Below are 21,805 nucleotides of genomic sequence, written 5' to 3'. Positions count from 1 at the left end.
CACGTTGTGCCCAAATAGCTGGTATTATTCTCTTCGGGTACAAATAACCTCAAATAGACATTTCTTATAACCATCGACCAGTCTCTGACATTGGGAGAATTCTTTCAGCTGTGTGATTTTTGAAGGTTGTCTTGTGTGTGTGTGTGGTCGATGGTTATAGGAAATGTCTATTTGAAGTTATTTGTACCCGAAGAGAATAATACCAGCTATTTGGGCACAAGGTGTATATATGAGAGAGAGCGAGAGAGAATATATGTGTTAGAGTGAGTGTGTGTGTAGACAACAAACTACAGAACATTGTTTGATCATATGCTGTTGTTTAATTGGCAAGTAATAAAAATAGCTTATATGCACACAGTACACGCACAGATCACATATGAAGCTGAGAGAGCCTATAACCAAATATATACATATTCTTACTATACACCATACACATTTACAGTAAAAGACTCACACAAGGAGCACATTTTACACTTACTTTAAGGTTACTCACATGTGCAAACATGCCCGATTATAATATACAATTTAAAATCATGGTTTTTATTTTCTCTCTAAAACTCACATATGCCAAGAATTCTTAGAACACTTTGACACACACACACGCATAAAGCTTAATTTACCATTACAAACTTGCAACGCAATGTTGTACAACATAAACCCAGAAAGTGCAGCATGCTCACACTTAACTAAACAGTATCTGTACATAATCTCTATGCTTTTGTCTCATTTGTTCTCCACATTAAGTGTTTAAACAACCTCTAAGGCTTTATCAGTGGTGTGCATGGACTGAGGAGTTCTGTAATGATGCTAAATACAGTAATGAGTGTGCTACTGCTGAAGGAATTAACTAACTAAATGAAACTCACATCTACATGAACTTTGTAAGGGTCAATCATTGTACCTTGATTAGGTATCACCAACTGCACTACATCACCACGGTCATCAAAGGAATTTCATGGCTTCATCTTCTTTCAGTCAAGACCTTTGATAGGTGCAGACTGAAAGGCTGTGTAGCATCTGTGAAACACTATCGCTCTGGGGTACGGTCTAAATATCCATGCCCCAAAAACTAGTTTTATTTTGAGAAGGAAGAGAGCTAGTGGACCTGTTTGTGACACAGAAAAATACTGGATAGATTTTTAGGATCGTATAATCACACTGGACCATTTCCTTTCACGCTAAGCGGTGGAGGCATTAGTCCATCACTTCTGCAGGAGGTGCTCCATTCTCGGATTGATAAAGGAGAAGCCAGCGAAGGCGCTCTGGTCCATTGAGTCGATCAGACCTTTCTCACAGTGAGAGAGGCGAGGCTTCTCACTTAAAAACTCCCGGTCAAAGTTACTACAGTCATTTGGAGCTTTCTGCAATCAGAGTAGAACAGTGCTCAGTCAGACAGCAAAGAAATGGCTTCACTTTTGGTCATTGCAAAAATATTGCTGGTGCATGAGATGGACACTCGTCTAAAAGAAAGAATGGAGAGAGGGCCTACCACTTTTGGTTTGAATGGAGGTTCAATTTCTCTCCTCTCCAAAGCAGACCAGTTAACAGTCTTGAAGAATGTCTGAACTCGGATATTACCCACTACACCCAAACGGCGAGACGGGTCTCGCTCAAACAGCTGCAGGAAAACAAAAAGGAGACAAATCTTGAGAAGATGAAACAATGCTATGAACGGCTCAAAGTGTCTCATTTAATATAATTCCTTCGTATACATTTCCTGGCTTTATAGTAAAAGTGTATTTATGTCTTTGTTTATGTTAAGAAACACTGATATGTATGGCATCCTTCCAGTAACACCACCCTTCATTTTTTTCCATTCCATTCAAAACAGTTATCAATCAAGGGGTTTGTTTCTTAGAGAAGATTAAATAAAAAAATATTCCACTTGCATAAGGAGGCAGAACATCAGAAAGAAAAACACATTTTTTTCAAAATTGGGAGTTCAATCATGATTAAAAGATAAATGGGACCCGGTGCCGGACCTGGTAAACATCCACAATTGTTCCTATCAGACAATGAGGGAAAAAAACTTCCCTCTCTAAGACACAGAAGAAAACATCAGACAACATCCTGGGTGTTTCAGTTCAACCTTTTACTGTGAGACGATGAGTCAACACTGTGGGTCTGAAAGGATGTCAGATGATCAAAAAGATCTTACAGAGAAAAGGAAAAGGACAAAAAAGAACATTTGATCAAATCAAAAAAAGAAGCTGTTTGTATTCTCAAAACAACTGACTAAGCACCCCAGAGTCCAGACTTCAACACCATTGACTGCATGTTTTGGATGAAGAAAAGCTAAACCGGGGATGTGAAAGTGAGTCTTCTGAAAAGCAAGCAAGCAGGTAATTAATGATAAGGGGGGGGGGGGGGGGGGCATTGTATAACCACTGATATTGCATTTCTTCTAGTTTTTGACCTTTTTCTTGATGCTGACAAATTAAGAACTTGCATTTAACAACAGTTTTGACTGGAAATTAAATAAATACAATTTTATCTGATTTTTGGAGAGTATTGTAAGTTTAGATAAAAATAAAAGTAAATGTGTGTACCCGCTCCAGCATTTCTTTAGTATCCACAGTGATCCAGCGGGGGTAGTGAGGTGTGTCCATACGGATCGACTCAAACAGTTCATCTTCATCATCACCATGAAACGGCGACTGGCCAATCAGCATCTCATACACCAGCACACCAAATGACCACCAGTCCACTGAGAATGAATACTGCTGGCCCAATAGGATCTGTAAACACACACACACACACACACACACACACACACACACACACACACACACACACACACACACACACACACACACACACACACACACACACACACACACACACACACACGTCTTTAATGATCAGCAAGAGGCCACTGAGCCAAAGTGGTGAATTCAAGCTGGTGTTATTTCGTACCTCTGGAGCAATGTAGTCTGGCGTTCCACAAAAGGTGGTAGCCAGATTGTCTCCAAACACGTTCTCCTTACACATGCCAAAATCAGCTATCTTTATATGACCATCTCCATCCAGCATCACATTATCCAACTTTAGATCCCTGAGAAAGAGAAAAAAAAAAAAAGAGAGGGAGAGCCCGCGGGTGAAACAATGTATATATAACCTTATATACTTTCTGAGCATATTACCTGTATTATCAGTATGTCTATAATATTATATACTTAAGACAAATTTAAATCAATTATAAACACATCAAACACCCATGTGTTGCAACTGCATAAACCGCATCACAAAAAGTAGCCCCTTACGCGACTGTGTTATTCATTTATTTTGACTGACTGATTAATTGTCACATGGAAGACTCTCCTTATTGGGTATTGACCACAGGGTTGTAGGTTTGATCCCCAGCTAAGCTGCCATGTAACCCTCTCTGCTTTAGGGCTGCATTGGCATGTCTGACCCTGGCTTTCTAATGTGGGATAGACATCGAACACTTGTAGTGTACTGCAGTACCTCTCGTAAGTCCAGACTTCCAGTCTTCACTACCATTACTGAGTATGCATTGTTATGCAAGTTACTGGATAATACCATGTAAAATGCTTTGCAATTTAAAGAGTTAAAAAAGTGAATCTATGCAAATATTGCAGTCATTTTAACCACTCTTCAGTTCTTTGCATGTTGCCAGTAAAATATTGTGGTAAATGTGACTATTGGGATATCTGCTCATTCACTGTTTCTTCTGAAATCAAGGGTATTATAAAAAGAGCTTATCATGCTTTTGTTGGAGTAACTGCCTCTAGTGCAGGTAAGGCATTAGTGAGGTCAGGATGTTGGATGATCACCACTCTCTCATTCCCAACTCCCCAACCCATCCCAAAAGTGATTGGATGAAGCAGTTCCATACCTGGCATTAGGCATGTTGCTAATAGGTTCATGTTTATCTGCTCCAGAGAGTCTGATACTATTGGCAATACTCTCTCTCTCTCTCCCTCTACAGGGACTAGACAAGCTGTGTGTGTGTGTGTGTGTGTGTGTGTGTGCATATGTGCATTTGCACATTTGTGTCAGTAATGGATGACACTTAAAGTAGCTCAATGCATTCATTAAAAGGGGTGTCCACAAAAATGTAGACATATTGTGTACCTGCCAGTATTGTGGCGCCACCTCTAGTATGGCTGTGTGTGAGTTTGTGTGTATGTGTATAACCTGTAAATAATGCCTTTCCCATGGAGGAACTGCAGTCCACACACAATTTCTGCTGAATAGAATCTAAGGGGAAGAAAAGCAAACAACACATTGGACCTGGATAACTTGTGTTTATGTTCAAAACAGAGGATACACATTTCCCATAAGTATTAGAAGTATCAGATAAACACATGATGTTTGTGTGTTTTGGTCTCACGTGGCTCTATAGAGGTCAAAGCGTCCTTTTTCTTGTATATGGAACATCAGGTCTCCACCATTCAGGTACTCCATCACAAAGAACAAGTGCTCCTATCACAGTGAAAATGGAAAAAAATAAATAAATTGCATCTCAGTTAAAGCACAATAATCCAGCAGTGATGCCATGTTTCTGTACTCTGGCTGATGGAGAAATAGTAGTGCATTTCCTGGAAGACCTTTAACATGCTCCTGGTTACCTTGGTCTGGAAGGTGGAGTAAAGGTGTGTGAGGAACGGATTATCCCAGGCCAAAGCCAGCACACGCTTCTCCACCATGGTGCACTCTACGTCATCATCCATCAACACCACGTCTTTCTTCAAAGCTTTCACTGCAAACCACTCCCCACTGCTCTTCATCTCAGCCAGAAACACCTTGGGAAGAGAGAGAGAGAGAGAGAGAGAGAGGGAGGAATGAGATAGAAAGAGAGAGACAGGGAGAGAGAGAGACAGAGAGAGAGAGAGAGAGAGAGAGAGAGAGAGAGAGAGAGAGAGAGAGAGAGAGAGAGAGAGAGAGAGAGAGAGAGAGAGAGAGACAGACAGAGAGAGAGAGAGATAAAGACAGAAAGAGAGAGAGATGAGAGAGAGAGAGATAAAGAGAGAAAGAGAGACATGAGAGAGAGATAGAGAGAGAGAAAGAGAGAGATAGAGAGAGAAAGATAGAGAAAGATATATGAGAGAGAGAGATAGAAATAGATAGAAAGAGATAAAGAGATAGAGAGAGATAAAAAGAGAGAGAGAGAGAGATAGAGATAAAGAAAGAGAGAGAGAGAGATAGAGAGAGAAAGAGATAAAGATAGAGAGAGATGAGAAATGCACCTCCAACTCCTCCAAAATGTACTCCCAAAAAGTCCCTCAACAAGTTGTGCAATTAAAACACCTGTGTCAGGAATAGGTGCACCTGCACGTTTGAAGCCACAGACAACCACATTTACCTTTTGTGTTGGACACAGATGGAACCTCCGCCTTTAGTCCATCCGTGCAGCTAACACACACATACACACTAGTGAGCTCACACACACAGTGATATCGTGAGCACACATGCCTGGAGCGGTGGGCACCTGGGGAGCAGAGAAGGTTTAGGGCCTTGCTCAGGGGCCCCCAACAACGGCAGCATGGTGAACCTCGGTTTTGAACCCAGAACCATGTCATCAATGATCTGGTGCTCTTAACTGCTGAGCCACCATCTGAATTCATTTAAAAAAGGGTGTCTGGATACTTTTGGACACACAGAGCCACTTTTCCACACAGGGATTAAACTTCGTCTTGGACTAGACTGAATTATAAATAGGGAATGTCTGTGTCCCTCTGTCTCGGTCTTTGCTGCTGAGAAGGAACAGATAGACAGACGGTGTTTATTGTCCTCACTTTACTGACTACTGTCCTGAGTTTACTGGCCTCTGTTCTTTGTATAGTTTATTTTACAGTGTTTTGTATAGTCTATAGTTTATCTTTTCTGCTGCTCTTCTGTGTTAAGGTCAGAGCACACCCATTAAACATTCTGCAACAAACACCAATGCTGTACTGTTTGCAGCAATATAGGTATGGCACACCAACTTTCTGTTTGTCTGTGATATTGGTGTTAGCTTGGCTGGTGTGCTCTGGCCTGAGGTGCAGTGCTGCGTTTTAAACTAACTGAAGAACATTGTTCTTGCCTTTTGAAGGCCAAGGATGTGTCTTTAGTGAGGGGGACCATACCTTTCCAAAACTGCCTTTGCCCAGGACCTTATGGAAGGTGAAGTGTTCAGCAGTGATGCGTGTCTGATGTGTGATCCGAGACGGAGGACGAGGACTGGAACCCTCCCAAATAAGACCATAAGGAGTCCCGTCTACAGAGGTGCAAGATTACAGTCATCTCCATGCTATAGATGCTGTACTCACCAGATCACCAGCTCTATCACAACTCACACTCTATCACATACATATATACACACACACTTACTCTTACCACTGACATCCGGTCCTGGGCTTTTATTGAAGTCCTGGTAAACTCCAGCATCCTGTGCGTTGGGGTCAGACCGCTTTGTGGACTTCTGGGGTGGGGGAGGGCAGTGTTTATTATAATGAAATGCCTTTTAGATAAGTTTAATAGCTCTCTGTAAACAGTAATCACACACACACACACACACACACACACACACACACACACACACACACACACACACACACACACACACACACACACACACACACACCTGGCTGACTTGAGTAAGCGCCTCCGCCAGAAGTTTCTGGTTAATCCCACACAAGTTGGCCACTTTAGTTTGGCACTTATGATGAACATTCATCGCACAATCTGAAAAACAAAAATGAGAGTCAGGAAGACACACATCAGCATCTTAAATCTACAGCAGTGTGCAAGTTTGGGCACCCAAGGCCAGTTTACACATTCAGTTGAACTGAAAAGGAGTACACATCCTTATTAAAACACGCTCATTTTACTGCACAATTACTATTCATCTGCCTAGTTTAACAAATTCAGTTTAAAATAAATAGAAATTTAGGTTTTTAGTCTTTTTACAGTTTTTTAATGTTTTTTTTTCCAGAAATACACTTTATACACAAACATACTATATGGACAAACATATTGGGACACCTGCTCATTCATTCATATTAAAAGAGTTTTTCCTGCTTTTGTTGGAGTAACTTCCTATATTGTACAGGTAAGGCTTTCTACTAGAATTTGGAGCATTGCTGTAAGGATTTGATTGCATTCAGTATCAAAAGCATTAGTGAGGTCAGGATGCTGGCTGATTACCACCCCACCTGATCCCTAACTACCCAACTCATCCTGGATGGAGCACAATCATTCCAGAGAACACAGTTCCACTGGGCCACAGCTCAGTGGGCATCTAGCCCGTGCCTGGCATTAGGCATGGTGCCAATAGGTTTTGGGCAGAACAGTGGTTTGGTGGTTAACATGTTTGCCTCTCAGTGCTAGGATTATTAATTTAAGCCCTTATCAGGGCGGAATTTCCATGTTCTCCCTATTTATGTGTGGATTTCCTCCCACAGTCCAAAAACATGGAGATTAGGTGAACTGGTTACTCTGCCCTGGTGCATCTAAACGAGTGCTTATGTATGTATGTCTGTATGTTCTAGATATGCACTGTCATTCTGTCTTGGGTAAACACCCATCCCCCCCCCCCCCTCCCCCCCTTGTGCCTTATGCAGTCCTAGAGGTGGATGGTCATTTCTGGTTGAGAGTACACTTTGTGCAATTGGCTGATGCTTCTCGCCGGTGTGCTGGCTGAGTGCAAGTTTTGATTGTTAAGCATCTTTGGGTATTAGAAAGGCACTGTTTAGGTGTAAATTTCATTTAGTCAGGTTTATCTGTTCCACAAAGTTCTATTCTATTGGTAATACTTTTCTACTGGGACTAGACAAGCTGTGGGAATGAGCATTTGCACATCTGTGTCAGCAATGTGTATGATTTAAAGTAGCAGGGGTAGTAGAAGAGGTGTCCACAAACATTTGGACATATAGTGTATACTATTAAAATATTTGAATACAATTTGAAATGCATTTACAACATGTTTGAATCACACAGTCATCAGTGATACACTGCATCCTTGTGGCCTGTGGATATACAGTGTATTAAAATAGCATTAGGTCTTAACAGACACATCCTTTTAGATCCCTCACTTACCCTCACACTTCAGCCCCTGTTTGACAAGACCCCACAGCAGACTGCCACAGTGGTCACAGAAGGTGGGGCTCATGTAGTTATAGGTCTTAAAGCGATGTGGCATATCAATTTTAAAGCGCTCCTTCTGAAACTGCGCACACACACACACACACACACACACACAAACACACACACACACACACACAATAACACAAAGTTATTTTACCACAACAAATAACATGATATGGATCTAAACACTGCAAACACCAAGGAGGTCACACATACCACAGTGTCGCGACTGTTCGCCGCTGTGCCAGTGCATCTGCCAATGATTTTGTCAATGCACTTCTTATGTATGGCCGCATTACACTCTGTGGCAGCAGAAATATTAAATATTTTAGAATGTAATGAAGCTTTAAGGAAAAGACTAAGCATGTAGACAGCAATACTCACGTCTGCACTTGTATCCTTGTTTATTTAGCCCCCTGAAACATAAAGGGCAAACAAGTAAGCATGCATTTCCATGATTTCTATAGTGTGAACAGTGAAAGTGGTTCTTCAGACTAATGGCATAGAAGAACCACATTTGGTTCCAAAAGTGAAATTACCTTTCAGTAGAAGTTTTATTTTTTACTCCATCTGCTGTATGGTCTATTACCACTGACATTAAACACACACTCACACACACTCACACACACTCACACACACTCACACACACTCACACACACTCACACACACACTCACCAGACAAAGTCTCTGCAGACAGAACAGAAGGTGGGCTGTCTAAAGAAGGTGGCAATGAATTCGTGGTTTTTGATGAAATGAATTTTGGCCTGTTTAATGGCTCCACGGCGCCGAGTAAGAGTTGGAGCTTCTTCCTCTGTGACTACAGACTGACCAGACTCTGAGAGAAAGAGAGAGGAGAGGAGTGACAGAGACAGAAAAAGTATATAGTCAGGTCCATAAGTATTTAGGCAGTGAAAGGTTTGGTAATTTTGTGTCTATATACTTACTTAATTATTATTACTGAACTCTAAATTTAGGATTTACAATTTGTTTGTTATATCGTGCCTGCCTTTTAACAGGCTCAAAAGTAAATCGGGCAAACTAACAATTATAAATATAAAGAGTATTGTTAATACTACCACAAATCCTTTTGCAGTAAAAGACTGCAGGAATGGTTGGAAATTCCTCCTTAACATTGTGCAAATCTTATTTTCAGCAACAGGAAACCAACTTATATCAGAAGCAACAGGGTTCTAAATTAGGTTGCAAAGCTAGAAAAATGGTTCTTCTATGGCACTGCTCCAAAGAAACTTCTGGACACCTGTATTTGAGAGAATCTGCAGTGTAGAGGTAAAGGAACCTATTAAAACTTGTGGTGGTTGCAGCCAAAAAGGGGAGTAAAGGTCATAAAACTCATGAATTCACCGTTCAGGTCAACTCAACTGAAACACAAGTTCTTTTAGTATAGTGATGTACAAGAAATAGTGCTTAGTAGCATTCACCACTGGCATTCGATACATAGCATTCCCTGCCAGTCTCAAACCCTTATTTCCTGAAAAGCAGCAATTCAACACCAGTTAATTCAAGCCTTTCCATGAACAATGATCATTAAAATTATCAAAGTCACTCGAATAAATAAACCTTAAACAGATATTTCTATATTATTTTACTACTTCACTATTATTTAATTTTTTTCACAAAGAAATAAACAGATCATTTCTTCTAGTCAAGTGCTTTGTTTTTGCACATTTCCCAGCCAAATGATGGTAAATACCACAACATCTCATTAAACTGTTAAACTGTGTTGATATGCTAGACTTAAATGAGTATTTCTATTAAGCACTAACAGCATACGACTTTATATGTAACTTGAATAACACAAGGAACTATCTGAGGTATCGCCAAACCACCAACCACAGTTAGAAAGAGAACAACAATATGCACAGTTTCCTTTGAAGCATTGTGCAATGGTAGTACCAAATTCTAATGAAAGGAAATACACATTAGCACATTAGAGGAGCAGAAAGAACTGCTGAAGAGACTGTAGGGGAGAGAGACGCTGAGACATGCTGAGTGAAGACATTCCAGAGAAACACCCTCACCTAACACCCCCTCAAACATTTACACTCTGTTTAGAGTTATTGGCCTGTCATTGCCATGGGCCAAATATTTTAATAAAGCAAAGAGAGAGAGAGAACGTGAGACAAATAGACAAATTGAATATATATATATATATATATATATATATATATATATATATATATATATATATATATATATATATATATATATATATATTTATTTATTTATTTTTTTCCTCCCCCGCCCCATGTCTCACCTGTGTCCACATCCTCCAAGAAATACTGTACAGACATCATCACTTTTCCTGAAGGCTGCAGATCAACCTGCAATAAGGAGAGAATAGGTTAAATGTGGAAATCACAGAGATACAGACAGGCAGACAGGCAGACAATCACATACCCAGAATTCTGCACGGCCGTTGGCCTTCTTGCATCGCTCTGCAAGTACAGACACACCCACTGTCACTTCTGCTAACGGGCTCTCAGCGGTCCGCATGAGCAACACCTGTAGGACACGGCCCTCATAAATATGTGCATCAAAGCTGGAGCGCCAGGCCGGGAACATGGTGGGCTTCTTCTGAATCAAAGTCTTCCCTCGATCTAGACAGAGAGAGAGAGAGTAGATGGTGCCTTTCAAAGCATGTGAGCATATAAAAAGTATGAAGCGTGCGAAAAAACTGCACACAGTCACTCACCTGTGCTGAGCGCCTCCTTCATCTTGACTGCACAGAAAGGAGCCTCGGCCATTGGTGAAAGTGCACCGAGGTCATAGGCATTGAACGCAATTCTCAGGAAGGGAGCCATGACAGCCACTCACACACAGCCTGCAAAAAACACATGTCCAAATTCACCAATTATCCTATGTGAAATGAACATAAGAACACTGTTGTGTGTTGTGTCCTCTTTCAAAAGCAAAACTCACATAAGCAAAATGGAGCTGTAGAATGGGACAATTCCAAACCCCTAAGAGCTACAGCCTTTTGAAGCACAACACAAAGGTTACCCTGGAAAAATATACATAAAAAACGGAAGGGTAACAAACTGGGTCAACTGGGTGAAGGACTGTCTAAAAGCAAGTCACAGATTGTCAATGAAGATAGCAAGGTACAATTGTCTGTGCTAGTCCCGCTACAAGGCTAAAAGCTATCCCAGACCCTAATACAGGGGCAGTGGTGGCAGTGGTGGCTCAGCGGTTAGAGCTCCGAGCTACTGATGACAGGATTGAAGGTTCAATACCCGGGCTCGCCAAGCGGCCACTGTTGGGTCCCTTTCTGCAAGGCCCTTCACCCTCTCTGCTCCCTGGGCATTGGAGTTGGCTGCCCACCACTCTGGGTGTGTGTGTGCTCACTACCCCTAGTTCACTAGTTTGTGTGTTCACCACTACGGATAGGTCAAATGCGGAGGACACATTTTGCTGTATATAGTATTATGATAAATACCTTACTTTTACCTTTACAATCTCTTAAGCTAGCTGAACATCACACTGACTGGACACCCAGTGGCAGCAAGAGGACAGCAACAGTATCCTGTAAGATTCAGGAATATTAACAAAAAGTTCTTGTTACATTTTTAAAAGCTATGATATGCTAGGCTAAGCTAGGCTGTCACACTGCCATAAACCAACCAACAAAAGCAGAGGTTATTTTTTTCCCCCCTTACAAGCCCAACATTAAAGGAAGAGTCATTACTTATATGATGTGAGCTCTTGTATGTTTGGAATGAAAGCCTATGGTCACACTAGCCTTTTCCAGAGAGACTGATGACCCCTGATAAAAAGTCTCTACTTCAGAAGACAGCACAAAAATGTATGCCCAGTATGCTACATAAAAACAAAAGTGCTTTCAGTTCCCAGTGGCCGTGAACCACTGTATCCGTCCCTGCTGTCTCAACACTCTTGAGGTATCACATGCTAAAGGTTTGCTTAAGGAGGGATTTTCCTCCATATATGTTTGTTTAGCTCAGCTAAACACTGGGTCAACAATTTGGAGGTTGCCTCTGACCTAGCTGCAAACACTGAATCGGTCACTACTGCCGATGGTGTTCGGAGGTATGCCGTAGGTTGTCGTACATTGTCGTAGTGTGATAAACTCCATAAGATAGTACTTTATAGTGATAGTGGGACATTTAGGTGTTAAAAGCAGCATAACACTACAGGCAATGCAAAATATGTACCAGATCCGTTCAGGCAAGTCCCAATATGAAAATGTTTTTTTTCTTTTAACAAAACCTTTGTATGATGCTTTTTCATGATATTATTACAATACTTTATTAAATGGCACCCAAAGTATTCAATTCATTGATGTTTATGTTTTAAAAAGTATATGCATTGTTTTTAGACTAAATCATTATTTTTGGATACTGTGACTTTCCAGTCCTGTATAGTCCCTCCTGAGGTAGTTAATACAGCGTTAGCACTTTTCCACACACACACACACACACACACACACACACACACACACACACACACACACACCATCCTCACCCAATCTACCATCTTGTAGTAGAACAAGGAATTTGTAAAAAAAAAAAATATATATATATATACACATACATACATTATATATATATATATATATATATATATAAAGACAGCTATAAGATGAAGAAATACACAAGAGAACTGCAGCATGTGAATAGGTAGAGCTAAACTGCTGTAGGCAGAGGCATGTAAATGAGGTGGTACTTGTAACATCTAAGAAACTGTACATTCAAAACACATTCAAATGCACTACATAGTTTACATAGACTATACGGACTGGGGGGGGGGTGTTTTCCCTCCATTACAAGGGCCTTTTTTAAAAAGTGAGGAAAGTTCAGTTTTCCACTATACTGTAGAAGCTCTGTAAAAGAACACTGTAAGAGAGACAAGAAGGTCTGAATCAATTTTGAATAGCAATAACGTGTTGGTGATTGTACATTTTAAAACTTACCACCTTCCCTGGTAGCAGAGAACTGTCTTTATTAATGTCTGAGGTTCCTGTCTTAATGAAAATCATGTCTAGGATTACTCCTAGAAATCTTTTTTTTGGGCTGAGTGGTAGAATACCTGGTACTCTAGATAAGAATGACGCAGTAACCTTTACTACAGATTTAAAAGGTGATCAAAACATGAACACTTAAACAGCTGTACAAATATCAAATACTTCTTTGATGAAACTGCAACTTGTTTGACTTTGACTTGATTATTGCATATCAGGATAGTGAAGATTTACGTGTGTAAAAATATACAGAGGTCGCACATGCTTCCATTCATAGACACATGTCACTTAAGTCATCCTTCCTCTGAATATGAGCTTTAGACTTTGGATCAGGCACTGCATTACTGTCAAAAGAGCAGGGCTGGGTGTTGGCAGGAATTTCATAAGGACACAACAGGACAGAGTGTGTGCTGCACATGTGTATTAATACAGGACACCCTCACAACTGCTCTCCTGCCACATTCTTATAGCATTCCACCTGCGAACGTGTTCAAACACATTCGACTCCAACTGAAACGTTCAAACATGTCCTGACATTACAACCTTTCATAACTCTGTGTACTCCTGTCTACACTCCAAAAAGAGGGAATGTGATTGGAAGCGTATGTCAATAACTCAAGCTTGCTGCACAGAGCGAGATCGATCTGTAAACAAACCCTATCAGTGCCTGAGGCTCTTCCACAAAAATCACAGCATGCACAAATACACACAGACACACAGAGGATCATGCACGGTAATACTCCCCTATTTTTGGATATGTGACTCATTTACTGCAGTGGAAGACAAAAAGGCATGCTGGTGAATGAGTGTGTGCACATATGAGTGGTGTTTGTGTGAGGTCTGCATGCGCTGTATTAGACACAGGTGTAGTTATCTGGTTGCTTACATTTCTGTGGATATGCAGATATTGACATGGGGCATATCATAAACAATCCTGGTCATTTTCTAACAGCTTTGCAATATTAGATGTGCCTTAAATGCATTTATTAAGTATTTTATGATGTTCTTTAATGTGTCTGGGGTACAAAAACAAAAACAAAACACTTTTACACAGCCATGAAACTTTAAGCATTTAAGTATTAAGTATTTTTTTTTATTTGTCACCCCAACAGCTCACAGGAGCCACGCAACACTGCATTTCATAGCATAGCTTTGATATTAGCACTGTAACAAGAACACCGTAATTGTTTTCTCAGTGGTGTGCGAGAAGCTAGCTGAAAAAATTGAAGGTGGTCAGCTGTTTTTTTTTTTGTTTTTTTTTGCCTCACACAGATACCCACTCGCTTCCCTGGGTTTGGCTTCCTCACGCCGCTCTTTTCCGTGGTAGTCTTGTTTGAATTTGATGGTGTAGGCGTTGGCGAGAAGAGTTGGTAAATGGCAGTAGGCTGGGGTCAGCTTTTAGACTAGCAAAGATTCCCTAGGTTTAGCTTCTTCACTCAGCAAGCATGTATTACCCTTTCATGGACACTGCCACAGGAAATGGTTTTAGGTGTTAAAAGACTAGTGGGCTGAGGGTAAATGTCTGTTTTGGTTATGCTGGATTTTCTTTTGAATGAGAACAGTGTTTGAGACTTACGGTATGTCATTTTAAATGTATCAAATTCTCATTATTTCTTTTTATATGGCAAGGTAAATACTTTTTTTTCATTCCAGGGCACATTTAAGATCATCTCACATGCTGTGGACAGGGTGTTTAATGTGATGCTCACTATACCATTTAACAGTGCTGTCCGTGCCAAAAGGCTTTTGGAAAATCTGCCCAGAATGCGCACAAAAGCACAGCACGTATTTGTGTGTATATGCTGGTGAACGTAAGTGTGTTTATCTGTATGAATCCAGGTGGCGTGTTATGCGACGGCTTTATTTCTACAATTCGTGCCAACACCAAAACCAGTCCACCATTAGCACGTCTCAGTCTTTGTTCTCTTCAACTGGATCGGGCTAGCTGATTGAACTGGTTTATATTTTTTATAACAAAGAATAGAAGTATACAAGGTTCAGTGAGGAAAAAATGCTTTATCAGTTCCTCAAGAAAGCTATTTACTTTAAATGGTAAAAAAAACAGTGTAACTTATTTATTCAGATAAAATAACAGAACTTATAAAGCAATAATGCAGCAAAGTACAAACGTAATGTTGACAAAAGCAATATTTTCCATCAGAACAAATCTCAAACCCTAAACCCCAGTTCCACATTTTACAGTGCATATACTGTATGTAGTTATTGTACTGAAACGAGTCAGGAAAGCTGAGATCAGCTCATGAATCACTCATCATTACTTGGACACACCTGGTACACACCTGAATGTGTGCTGATCATCATCTCAAAATCCATTCAAATGCTAAGATGACCATGTTTTTGTGTTGAGAAATGCGGACACTGGGGACACACAGGTATCCACTTGAAACTGTTTAAAGTGTAAGATCCTTGAGGATCATTTTGGAGGTGTTTCAATTTCAACCTGTGGTGGAACCTTTTTGTTTCCCCTAAAAGTTCCTCAAAAGATTTTTTTTTTTTTAACAGTGTAGTTAGATTTCTTTGCGGGGGGGGGGGGGGGGGTTCGTTGGAGATAATTTGGTCATATAGGCTAAAGGGCTATTTATTGGTCTAGACTGATCAGTGTAACTACACTGGTTTAATTAGATGAAGTGCAGCAAATGTTGAATAAAAAACTATTCAGTACGGGAGAGTATCTGAATAGCAGTTAATAAGAATCTGTTGCTACTCATGTTTTTAGTCTGTGATTACATGTATTGTGATAAATATTGTGTATCGCAAAAAAAGTCTTTAAATATCATGATCTAGTATTTTTACCATATCGCCCAGCCCTACTTGAAACTCCCCAGCCACAAAAACCTAATTATGTAAAATACCTGCGTGTCCCCAGTGTCACCCTAGCACACACTGGACCATGTACTGAATATAACGGGTGCAAATGTGCTTGAGTTTAAAGGTTTAAATGAGTGTTGGTACTGCTTTTATTAACCTAAACCTAAAAGCTTTTTTCTGTTGCATTGTGCCTGAACCAATATTTAGGTTGTAGAACCTATTTCTTTCACAGAGCTGATCAACAGCAGAATCCAACCAGCAGCAGCTGTACTGTATCTATCCGGGCTCAACTCTCTTTCCAGCATAGGTCAGCAAGCCCTATTTTTTGACCTGCTTTTGTCCTTGTCTGCCCCCCATCCTACAGTGCAAATGTGTGTGTGTGTGTGGTACAGTAACTGAAATGAGAGATGACTGACAGATGAAGATGTATAAGATCATAGTCATTGGACTCATCAGTATTCTGATTGATCAGAAAAAGCCAATGACTAATTTAAAACATGAAAATGTTTGAGTTCAGGGACTGTCCATGCAGACAAAAGCAGTCACATGCCCAGTCTACTGAAGGATTAAAGAGAGATGATGACAGACTGAGGTCTCCACCATCCACTTTCAACCTCTTCAAGAGAGTGAGTGGATGAGCATGTAAGTGAAGTCTTCCATTCTGAGGCACAGCAGGAGGGTCAATGGCACCATGGTGGAAGAAACTTATCCAGGGGAGGGCAAGCCAGAACACATGGTCAAGAATAAACATAGCCAGCATCAAAGATTACCTAGGTCAGACATCATGTCCTGGAACTTTTTAAGCACTGTCCTGGTTGCTCCAGATCTTTTCTGCATTTCTGGATCATAGAAAGTATCCTAATGATCTGGATCATTTTGACAACATTTGCTTCCAGTAAATCCCTGTCTTGATGGTGATCCCAACCCTTAGTTGCTTGGGCCTGGCAGATGAGCCACTGGCAGTGAGACAAAGCAGGGAAATATCCATGTTAGTTTATGTTATGCGTGGACTGGAGGATTGAGCCCACTGCTCTACACCACTTAGTGACTGATATGGAAAACAGTAGCCATGTTGTATGACCATATAAGTTCATTATGGTGCTGCAATACCAGTAGAACATGTGCCTGACAGTGCTTGGCTGTCTGGGGATGCCAGTTGTCCAGGCTGGGTAGAATCTTCGCACTCAGTGGTCTCAACATCAGTTCCAGCAGAAGGCCAAAATATAAAACTAATATGGCAGATTGAAAGAACTGACTATGGTAGATGGAAACGGATATGGACTTCTTGCCTGGAAGAATGGTCCCAAGGACATCAGCCACGGGCCACATAAAAAGCAGTATACATAAGATCCAGAATGAGGCACGACAAACTCACCAGAAACCCAAAAATCAAACACAATTTTTCAAATGTTGAGGAGGACACGAATTCTCTACAGTCTTTGTAGAGAGACCATTGGAGTGTCAAGTGATAAAGTAATCATAAAGTGATGAATGGAAGAAAAGGATTTTCAGTGGGAAATTAAGTAAGCAAACTTACAGGGGACAGAAGTATAGTTTCGGACAAGGACCAAAAGCTGCTGATCGGCCAGTGCCTGAACTCTGAAAACATAGTTTTAATGGCTCTTCAGTGACAGCGCTGAACAGTTCTCCAAGAACTTGGTACCCTAGGTACTTGCAGGCCTTTTAGCAGCTGTCTCCACATTAGGAGTGTGACCACCATATGAGAATTCCCCTGTGAGCCCTGTGAGCCCCAGGCCTACAGCAATGCTGTACCACCACCAGCAAGAAGCCACGGATGTAGTAGCCACCATTAGATTCGAAGGGCAGCAGTTACTGTAGTTCTGTGCTAAGGCAACAACACTGCTATGAGAGCCAGAACAGCCAAATGTCTCCAGTTAGAGATATAACTGAGTCACTTTGGCAAGGGTGCTCTTCTGGGGAAATCAGTGGTAACAGCCCAGGATGACAGTTGAGAACAGGGGCGTTGGTGTGGGGAACCCATCGATGGCAGTCATCATGTGTGCAGGGGCAGCAACCAGTCGTAGCAGCAAGAGCGAACCACGATGCGACCACAGAAACTGAGCATGTTCAGAAGGACGGGGTCCTGAACCACAGAGAATTAACATGCTGTCCGAGACCAAGTTCAGCAGCTGTCATTGCAACAAAAGAAAGTAGGGCATCATCCATGGCAGCAGGGATTATATGGCACACATCACATCACTGTGTGACTGACTCTGAGGTATAAGATTCTCACCAGCAGTGCCCAGGAGTGCCCACTCTAGTGGCCAGTAACAGTGAAAGAGACCTGACCGTATTCAGAAAGAGACTGACAGTGCCACACGTTTGATAAAAAGCTTTAAATTGTGCTCAAAGGGATAAGCAGTACATAAAACACTAGCAGATGTTTCTAGTAGTCTCAGGAATGATGCTGCCTGTTGCAGAGCAAAGGCAGTCTAACCAACTTTAAATATGAAAGATAGATATTTCTAAATGTGTTAGTATATTCATTTATCATAAATGCACTCCAAACACGCTCCAACTACATTCTGTATCCTAGACTTGTCCCTTTCTGTACTGCTTTCTTTACACTGGGAACCTCTGAAGCCCTTTTATCAGATTATATCCTTGAAGGCACAGCCCGAGAAGCTCGCCAGGAGCTCCTTCAGCTTTCCAGCCCAGACACAGAAAGATCTCAGCGCTCTCAAATCGCAGCGTTAACAAAACCTCGAGGAATTACAGCAACTCGAAACCGGCCAATGTGTCTGAATGACGACTTACCTCTCTGCCAAAAAAAAGGGGGAAAGTAGCGGCTCTTCTGTTTCTTCCTTCCTTCCTTCCGCCCAGTTTCTCGCTGTGTGCTTCAGCCGTTTGAGGAAGTGCAGATCGCTTGAGGACTTCTCGGCGAAGTAGGGCGGAGTGACGTCACGCCGCCCAGGTGCTCGCTTGCTCCTGCACTCACTCACTCACTCACTCACTCACTCACTTTTTCTCACTCGCGCGCTCACTCTCCTGATTCCTTTCTACACACACACACACACACACACACACACACTCAGACTGGGGGTCCATTCCAAACACAGCGGAACTACAGGTGCGTTAGTGCACTCTACAGGCTGTGGGTCGTGTGTGTATGTGTGTGTGTGTGTATGTGTGTGTGTGTGTAGTGCGGCGGCGGGCGCGCGCGCGCGCTCGTGACCTCAGTGAGCGCGGGAAGGGCACTAGTTGATGCACTTTCATTGATGTTGTGTCATGACTGTTCTCAAAGCTGGGCTCACACACACACAGACACACTGCCGCGGGGGTCCTGAATTGCACTTGGGTTTGCTGGGCTTCTCTCTCTCTCTCTCTCTCTCTCTCTCTCTCTCTGTCGCTTTCTCTCTCTAAAACATCTACATGGTGAAAATGGTAAGAATGCCATCTTGTCTGTGTGACAGTTTATGTATTTTACAATATATTCTATTAATATTCTGAAATAAATATCAGTGCCATAAATAGAATAAATTCATTTTTTTCTATTGGAGTATGCGTGAGCAGTCGTGTCCTGCTTTCCCTTCCTGTATGTCCGCAGTGCTGGTCTATGGCCTAGATTTAAGTGTGTGGGTGAGAAAAGCACAATCTGTGAGTGTGTGCATGTGTGTTTAGATGTTTGGCGCAGAACTGGGGGTGGTAAGGGGGCTGTTTTGGCTTTGGAAGCTGCTCCCCAGCTAAACTGGCAGCATCACATTAAATAGCACATACAGGCACACACACATGCATACACACACTGTGCTGACTTGCATACGGACCAACACTGGAATAAAACCACACCGACGCAGCAACTATGATGGCATCTTCATCAGTGCCGACTTCTTCAAGGTGAAGCTGGTCATAATGAATATGTAATTGTAATCAATTTAAAATTACTTGAATAAAAGTTACAAACCCACAGAATCAGAATTAGCCAGATTCACTCACTAGATACACTTGTGAAAACATAACAATCCCATTATGCACCACAATAGTAGTGTACACTAGCAGACATGGAATACCCATAATCCATTGAATTGTTTGGATTGAATATCTGTATGCATCTCTGAGGAAGCCTGACATTATGATTACACAGCAGTGAGCTCACACACATAACAAGGTGTCTGAAATCATTCACTACCTTGTCTGAATTCTGTTCCCTATAATAGTGCTCTATATAGTACACTGGATTTTTGCATGTAGGGGATAGTGAGTAGGGCACAATAATTTCAAACAGCGCTAAGGTCTCAGACCCTGATTAGCAAATCAGGCTTGAGGCTTGCCACCACTTAGAATTAGGAACTGTCAGCTGAATCCAATGTTCACACTTAACACTGAACATCCCTGGGCTCCTCTTAGCAGCTGTCTAAATATATCAGTACGGAAGTCATGGATGCCCTCAAGGGGAAGGGCATCCACAGGAACAGGAAGGGGGAGGCCAAGATAGATCATATCTGGAATATCATGAGAAATCTTGGAGAGAACTGCTCAAATGCTGGTAAAACAGGCAAATGAAACGACTGACTGCCAAGAACCTGCTAAAAAAGTTGATTTAAGAGGGTGGAGCTGTGCAGCGCTGCTTGAACAAACGTAATCTTCATAGGACAATCATAAGAAGGACACCGAAACCGTGGCATCATCACACAGTAGAGTTTTGTTACCAAATGCTGTGGACTGATGAGGTCAAAATATAACACTCTGGCCAAATTCAAAAAAGAAAAAAAACCCTGCCAACTGTGAAGCTTGGGGTGGATCTATCCTGTTTTGTGTTTTCACATTTCACATTTGCATCCTGGATTTGCTGGTATTTTATGGTATTCCATGCACTACTACCAATGCCTAGTGGCAGTAGTGCATGGAATACCATAAAATACCAGCAAATCCAGGATGCAAATGTGAAATTGTCTGCGAAAAAGTTGTGAAGATTATGTCTTCTAAAACAGGATAAAGATCCAAAATATACATCAAAATCCACAAAGGACTACACAAAGTGAACATTTTGGCCAAAGATTCAGTCTCCTGACCCTAATATAGAAGATTTATAAATAGACCTTAAGCAAGCTGTGCAGCAAGACAACCAAAGAATATAAAATATATTGGAACTAGAGGCCTTCTGCAAAGAAGAGCAGGACAAATTCAAACACAGGCCACAGTTATATATAAAGTTATATTATTATATTTTATATATATATAATTTTGCTATGAACTTAATCACAAATATTACTGCATTCCAGCCACTGTTCTGCAGCCCTGTCACAAAATGGCCTGCTAACATTATTTCAGTGATCTTCTCATTAGCGCGGGAGGAAGTGTTAGCGAGGACAAGGCAGATGATATCACTCTTTCATGCTGATTACAAGAGCAGACTGGTTGCTATAAAAGGGTGGTGGTGCTCGAAGTTTTCTTCTGTTAACCATGGTTATCTTTAAGGAAACATGTGCAATCATCATTGCATTGCATAAAAAGGGCTGTACTTAATACTTAATGCTTATTAATAGTACTTTTGTATATCATATAAATATCTGACTAAAAAAAGCTAAAAAACAAAAAAACAAAAAGCTAAATTTGTGTCAGTCTCAAACCTCAAAAACTTCATTTCATTTATACCACAGAGCAATTATAGCAGCAGACATAAATGTAATACAGACAGCAGACACACTTAACCTACTGGGCAATTCCAGTCCTGGAGGGCCAGATCCCTGCACAGTTTTGAGCATGTCCTGCTCAAGCACACCTGATTCAACCTATTAATTGTCAGGTTTAGTAGGTCTGTACACAGTACACTGTGCTGGACTCTGGCCCCCGCTGCCTATCCCTGCACTAAACTATAACACAGATCCTTCAATAGTTGAAAAAGCATCTTTTCTAGATATAGCCACATAG

At 41.3% G+C, this 21,805-nt stretch overlaps 1 protein-coding gene across 3 annotated transcripts; it reads right to left on the bottom strand.

Moving 5' to 3' along the window:
• Positions 1–320: 320 nt before the first annotated feature.
• On the bottom strand, positions 321–18,986 carry prkcda (protein kinase C, delta a). Of its 3 annotated transcripts, none has more exons than XM_072684496.1 (18): positions 18,695–18,986; positions 10,805–10,933; positions 10,510–10,709; positions 10,367–10,433; positions 8,767–8,926; positions 8,476–8,507; positions 8,308–8,393; positions 8,044–8,173; positions 6,590–6,690; positions 6,337–6,427; positions 6,093–6,223; positions 4,596–4,769; positions 4,358–4,449; positions 4,162–4,224; positions 2,917–3,055; positions 2,550–2,738; positions 1,490–1,618; positions 321–1,361 (listed from the first exon to the last, which is right to left on the bottom strand). In XM_072684496.1, the coding sequence occupies exons 2-18, from the start codon at positions 10,911–10,913 to the stop codon at positions 1,203–1,205; spliced, it is 2,052 nt and encodes a 683-aa protein (XP_072540597.1). In that variant the 5' UTR covers positions 10,914–10,933; positions 18,695–18,986; the 3' UTR covers positions 321–1,202. The 3 variants fall into 3 exon arrangements, with proteins under 3 accessions (XP_072540597.1, XP_072540599.1, XP_072540598.1); XM_072684498.1 differs by having other exon boundaries at positions 6,343–6,427; positions 18,695–18,985; XM_072684497.1 differs by lacking the exon at positions 18,695–18,986 and adding an exon at positions 11,032–11,096.
• Between the last annotated feature and the right edge of the window lie 2,819 nt (positions 18,987–21,805).

Source organism: Salminus brasiliensis, chromosome 7 (assembly GCF_030463535.1).
Source record: "Salminus brasiliensis chromosome 7, fSalBra1.hap2, whole genome shotgun sequence".
Lineage (NCBI taxonomy): Eukaryota > Metazoa > Chordata > Actinopteri > Characiformes > Bryconidae > Salminus > Salminus brasiliensis.
The sequence above is the reverse complement of the archived record's forward strand: the minus strand, read 5'-3'. Positions and strand labels throughout refer to the sequence as shown.